General features: G+C 57.1%; 1 protein-coding gene across 8 annotated transcripts in view; it reads left to right on the forward strand.

The window, feature by feature from the left end:
• CCDC57 (coiled-coil domain containing 57) overlaps positions 1–6,624 on the forward strand; it is a 95,407-nt gene that overhangs the window by 70,138 nt on the left and 18,645 nt on the right. For 7 of the 8 annotated variants that reach the window (XM_023729185.1, XM_023729183.1, XM_023729182.1 and 4 more), the window contains one exon: positions 1,533–1,719. In XM_023729185.1, coding sequence (XP_023584953.1) covers positions 1,533–1,719 — 187 coding nt within the window. Of the gene's footprint in view, positions 1–1,532; positions 1,720–5,672; positions 6,151–6,624 lie in introns of those variants that run through there. The other variant, XM_023729186.1, reaches the window with a different exon arrangement.

The raw sequence follows: 6,624 nt of genomic DNA on the forward strand, positions 1-6,624 counted from the left end.
CCCTCAGCTGTCCCCTCATCACAGGCCTGGGTCCCCTCCCCTCAGCTGTCCCCTCATCACAGGCCTGAGTTCCCTCCCTCAGCTGTCCCCTCATCACAGAACTGGGTCCCCTCCCTCAGCTGTCCCCTCATCACAGGCCGGGGTCCCCTCCCCTCAGCTGTCCCCTCGTCACAGGCCTGGGTCCCTTCCCCATGCCCTGGCTCATAGCTGGCCAGGCAGGAATGCTTTGACATTTTCCCCACAAATCTTCGTTTCCGTCCCTTTGGGATCCCTGGAGGAGAGCTGGGCCCTGGACGTGGATGGGCTCCAGGTGCCTTTCCCCCAGATCCGCCTGCCGTCCCGACCTTTCTCCTCGCATGGCCATGAGCGCCATGGCTGCCCAGTGCCTGCCAGGACTGGGAGTGCTCCCATGGAGGGCAGATCCGCACGTTACACCCCAAGGAGTGAGGGGGGTTGTGGTGCCTGGCCAGGGTGAGGATGGGCCACGGGGCTGCAAGGTCAGGGGGCCGCGGGTCGTGGGGCTGCAGGTTGTGGGGCTGTGGGGCTGCAGCACTGTCTCGCTTCAGAGGGCCACAGGCTGGCACGGCGGGCCCTGCTGTCCCTGTGACTACCCCCCACGGTGTGCCACCTTGGCCTGTGCACCTGCCCCGCCTCCAGCGTCAGCCCCCAGGAGGGCACGGGCAGTACACCTGGACGCCGAGCTGGACAGGGCGTGCTTGTCCGTTCCCAGGACTCAGCGCTGGCTCCTTTTTCTGAGGCGGCACGCTGCCAGGCGGGCACAATGTGGCTTTCACAGGTGTGAGGCCAGTGGGACAGGTGGGCCAGCGCTTCCAGGCAGCTGGGGCTTGACCTGCGAGCGCCCCTCCCCTGTCCTTCCTGCGCTTGCTCTCCATGCCTTGCCCCCTTCCAAGTCCCCCTGGGGATGTGACCCACCTCTCTGCGGGGCTGGGAGGGGGCGAGCCCGCTGGTGTCAGCAGGAGGGCGCCCATGCTTTGTGCCACCCCTGCCCACCATGTGGCGGGATCACATCGGATCGAATCTGCCCCCTGGTGGGTCCTGGGTGCGCCCATCGGGGTCAGTGGGGCGACACCACCTCTCGGTATCTGGAAGGATGCCCTGGAAGAGCCGACCCAGCCCCCAGGCCTGATGGCCCCCGAGCCTTCTCACTGGGGGGGGGGGCAGAGGCAGAGGGACCAGAAAGCAGGGGGGAGGGGAGGGGCTGGGGCCTGAGACCACTCCCTGCGGGGGCGGGTGAGCCCAGGCGTGCGGTTAACCCACATCCCCCTGCGGAAGCGCCGGAACAGTAGTTCCTTTTTGTTTTTCTCTTTGAAAGAATGTCACCAGTGATGTGAACAGAGATGCCTGTTATGGAGGAGGGGGGAGCCTGGGTGCGGGAGGGGGTGCTCAGGGAGTCAGAGAGGGGACCCTGAAGGGCAGGGAGGAAGCCTGAGGGATGCAGGGTAGCCCCCAGCGCCCCCTCCTCGCGTCTCGCCCGGTGGCAGGCGGTGCAATATCTGACGTTTGCATTCCAGGGCCCTGCAGGTGGAGAGCCCACGGGGACGGGGGACCAGGGGCCGCAGGCCACACAGCGCTCCTTGGAGCTCCGACTCCAGCGGAAGCTGAGGGCCGCCGCCAAGAGCATCCTCCGCCTGCAGCAGGAGAAGGAGCAGCTCGTGGAAGCCAGCAACCGGCTCCGCGCGGGGCTGGGCCGTCCCCGGGGTGAGTGGGCGCAGACAGGGTGCGGGCCGGAGAGGGGGCCCACCACGTGACGCCCCAGCCGGCGGGGGCCGGGTGGGCTGCTGGGGAGAACAGAGCAGCCCCTTGTGGAGCGAGTCCCGGTCAGAGTGGAGGCTTTTGAGAGCCGGCCTCCGTGACCTGTGTCCTGGCAGCGGTCACGTTCCCAGGCCGCCGCCTTCCCAGAGAAAGGCTGCAGTGTGCTCCGAGGGCCACCGCTGCTCAGGCTTTGGGAATCGCAGCGTCTGAGCCGTCGAGGAAATCGCATTCCCGCAGAGGACTCGCCAGTTGTCTGGGCAGAGCCTCGGCGAGGCTGGCGGATGCGCTCTTGCGCTTCACCCGTGAGTCTGTGTGGTTCCCGCAGCACCGCGGGCAAGGGCCACCATTGCTTACTTTGGTCGTCCTTCTTCCTGTGACCTCTGTCCACACCCCCTTTGCAGACGCAACACAGATTTCCGGAGAGCTTCCAGTTGTTATGATGAGCCTCAAGTGGGGGGCCCTGGGAGAGGTCAAGGGCCCAGGAGCCATGTCCACAGAGAATGTTCTAGAAGCAAGGTCCATGTGGTTTCACTGCGTTTTGGATGGACAGTGTTCTCCTGTGTCTCAGAAGAGCTAAGAGCACTTTGAAGGGACATTGGTGGTGGGCATCTCTGTGCTGATCCTGGTCTTGGCTTCACTCCGGCCGGCCACCTAAACTGTGGAGCACTGCAGAAGAATGAGCTTTTAGGCACCAGGGGGAAAAGCTCCCACCAAGGGACGGGGAAGGTCAGGAAGCTGTTCTCCTCTGGTCTCTTCCCAGGGCTCAGCTGCACAGACAACAGTTGTAGGTTTAGTGTTTGACACGTGTGGCCTCGTGTAACTGCCACAGTGAGCAGGGTCGGGGTGGGCTGGCATCAGGGAGAGTCCAGGGCGATGGTCGCTGGGCCTCGAGGAGAGCGGCGTGGACGGTGGCCTGGAAAGAGTAGAAACGCATCGTTTGTGTCCCGCAGATGTTTGCTGCATGGCCACTGTGTGCCGGAGACTCACAGCTCACGAACCTTGTCTGTGAGGTTCACCTGAAGGGTCTTAGAGACCGCTGTTAAACAACAACCTTTCGCGTTTGGGATAATCAGATGAGACTTTATCTTAGGGGCCATGTCGTTCTGAGAACCTACCCCACCCCAGAAAGAGGAATTGCAGAGGGCTCTGTGGCAGGTATTCCTAGAAGACGTTCTGTGTGTGCGAACTGAGACAGGGCGTGGATTGTCCTACCCACTCCCCGTGCAGCCACCAGCACTCAGCTGCTTTCCCCACCTCCTCCTGTTCCAGTTGAGGGCAAAGGTGGGCTTCCCCTGGCCCCTCAGAGGCACTTTTAGGCTGTTTGTCTGCCACTTTCATGTGAAGCCTTGCTGCTTTTAAAAGGCAGTGCCATCTGCCCACACTCCTTCCCTCGTCCCATCTGTCACCCTCGACAACCATAGTGACTCCAGCAATTGTGGCTCCGTTTTTCTCTCTTAATTCTGCTCTATTCTGTCATCTTCTAAACCTGCACCCCTCCCACATCTGGACCTTACAGCTCTTTGAACTTGGCTTCCATGCCAGGCCTGCCAGTGCTGCCAGTGCTGGGGGACCCTCTCTCAGCTCCTGAGGTCCCAGTCTCTTTCTTCCATTGCAGCCATACCTCCCTTACGATCTGATCCCGCATTCCAATGAACTGCCTTTTTTCTTCTTGAGGCTTCCTGTAACCAGCCCAGCCTGTGGCCAAGTGTTTGAGTGAATCATCTACCCTCCCACCCACCTACCCATCCATCCATCCATCCACCCACCCACCGACCTACCCATCCACCCACTCATCCATCTACTCATCTATCCATCTATCCATCTATCCATCCACCCATCCATCCATCCACCCACACACCCACCTGTCCATCCACCCACGCATCCACCTGTCCATCCACCCACCCACCCACCTGTCCATCCACCCACCCATCCACCCATCTATCCACCCATCCATTCATCCATCCACCCACCCGTCTACCTACCCATCCACCCACCCATCCAACTACCCATCCACCCATCCATCTGCCCATCCATCCACCCACCCATCCACCCATCCATCCACCCACCAGTCCACCCACCCACCTACCTATCCATCTATCCATCCATCCATCCATCCACCCAGCCATCCTCCCAGCCATCCATCCAGTAAAGGAGCACCTGCTAGGTGCCAGGTACTTCCTGCCTTCTGCCATTCCCCTGTCACCAGGCCCCAAACGCGGCTAACGCACTGTCCTCTCTCCATCTGTGCCCTGGCTGTCTCGGTGTCAGAGAAATCGCCAGGTCCCCAGTGGTCAGGTCACAACCTTCTCTGAGGTGGAGCAGTAAACATGACAAACTTCTGTCCTTGGTACCAGTGTTACAGGTTGACTTTTAAGGATCGTGTCGTTTTCTTCTGTGGTGATTTGTCTGAGTTTTCTGCCTCTTGGGTCACTTTCGGACACTTACAGTTCACTCGAAAGCCACCCTCTCCTCTAGCTTCAGGGCATGGCCACAGTGCACGCCTGGTGGTCTCATAGCTCTTCTCCTCTTCGTGGGGCCTGCAGTGTCCCCCTCGTCCGTTCCCTAGGGCTCCCGCAGTTTCTGTGTTAGTGTTTCTGTCTGCCTGGGTGTGCTGTGATGTGGGGTTCAGCTCTTGCTGCGCCCCCCGCCACTGTCCATGCACACGCTGACTCAGTTAATTGCTGCCACAACCTCAAGGAGTGAGGAAGGCTCACCTATGAAAGATAAAAAAAAAAGTACCACCTCCTGGACGTCAGAAAGTCCACAATCAGCAGATTTGATCTCATTGCGCTCATGCGTTGCTTAACGTCCACGATACGTTCTGTGAAATAGGACATTTGATGATTTGGGCGTTGGGCATTGCCCCTAACAGCACTGTCTCTCTGTCTTTAAAAGCCTTAAAGGCTGGCATTAACTTGGCCTCCTTACGGGTGAAGGTCCTTTCAGGCATTCACTTCCACAATAAGGAGGCTTCGTCCGTATTAGAAGTTTGCTGAGGCAAATAACCTCCCTTTACAGTTTTATAAGTTTATTGCAAGTTTCAACAAATCCTCGTGCTGCCTTCCCTTCGGCACTCACAGGCTTGCCTCTCACTTTCGCATCATGCAGGAGAAGCCTCGTGTGAAGGGCTTGAACACCCAGAGCTGGCACTGAGCTTGACATCATGGTCTGCTCCTGCTGTGTCTCTAAGCATCTCAAACAAGCTTCGTGCCTTAGCAGTGATGTCAGCATGCTGAGAGGGGTTTACTTTTGTGTTAGCCTTGTAGCTTTCAACGGAGCCGCTCCTTTACTTGAAGAATTTTTTCTTTGTTTTTGAGGGTCTTCATGACTGTCGAGTGTGACAGACCTAAATCGCGAGCAGTAACATTCACTGATTTTCCACCTTCGTCTTGTTTGATAGCCTTTTGTTCCCCTTCCAGATAGGTGCTTCTCCTTTGCCACTTGCTGCTGCTGTCACTGGCTCTGGTTTTGCTGCATTTGGGAGCCATGATGCAGTTCCTGGTAATATTTTCAGGAGAAAATTTAACAGAGATAATGCTGTAACACTAAGGAGATGCACGGTAGTTGAGGCTGGATGCTGGTGCCGAGTCGAAGGATGTGTTGTTATATGGTAAACTTTTTATCTGTAGGGAAAGTTCACGTGAAATCATGATAAAAAGTACAGGACAGCACATATATAAGCCAGTAACGTAGACGTTTCGTGTAACTATCAAGACATATGTGTTGTAGGTTATATGTGTGCGGTACCATTACACGCCTGACAGCGCAATCACTTCGTATACAAGAGACATGACATACGTGTATCGCCTGTGGGAAGCTGTTGTGTTCACTATGTCCAGTTATGTCCGCTACATCCTGTTCTCCGTTCCAGATTTCTGAACTGTGCTATAACCTTACAGGACAATGGACGCATATGCGACCAGACATCGCCCGAACGGTCGTTACAAGAAACATGACTGCACATTTTAAAAGTTTCTAAGGAAAAGGCGTCGTAAACAAAGATGAAAGATCAATGACAGACTGAGAAAGATGTTTGAGCACGTTTGACAGATAAAAGGAACTAACACTCCGGTCACAGAAAGTGAGGCCTGGGTGGCGAGTGTCAGAGAGACCTGCGTCCCTGACGAAGAAGCTGTCACAGCCCTGGGCCGAGGAGGGCAGTGACGTCGACGGCCCACAAGGCAGCTTGGTGTCAAGGACCACATGGGGACACGCCACATGTTGGCTTAACTGGTGGAGCCTTTTGGGGGGGGTGCGGTTTGGTTGAATCTTTTAAAGTTTTGAATGCTCATTGTACTTTTGGATCAGCAATTCTTCCCCCAGAAATCTATTTAAAATTAATCTCCCCAATACTTTTGTCGCAGTGAAAACACCTAGAAACGGTCTGGATGCCCGTCGTCAGGGCGTAGCCGCCAACGGGAGCCGTCTCCAGGGACGCCCCTCAAACTAGTTGCAGTGATGGCTGGCCTCTCCCTCAGGTCCCAGCGCACTGTGGGCCGACACGGTTGCTGATCGCCATGAAGGTGGCGTGGCTGTGCCTCCTGAGTACAAGAGCTCCCACTTACTCATTCTCGCTTTCCGTGTCAGACACTTCTGGAACAGACCCCGTGTGGAAAAGCCGTGGGGACACACGTCTGCGAGGCACTGGGCCGGGCAGTCCCCACAGGAGAGAAGCAAGTTGCAGAAGAGCGTATGTTTAGAGAAACAGATGTACCAAAGAGGCGTGCGTGCATGTGTGTGTGTGCATGTGAGGGGGCATGTATGCCTGTGAGGGAGCGTGTGTGTGTGTGTGAGGGGGTGTGTGTGCCTGTGAGGGTGTGTGTGTATGTGTGAGGGGGCGTGTGTGTGTGC

This window comes from Trichechus manatus, unplaced genomic scaffold, assembly GCF_000243295.1.
Source record: "Trichechus manatus latirostris isolate Lorelei unplaced genomic scaffold, TriManLat1.0 scaffold00028, whole genome shotgun sequence".
NCBI lineage: Eukaryota > Metazoa > Chordata > Mammalia > Sirenia > Trichechidae > Trichechus > Trichechus manatus.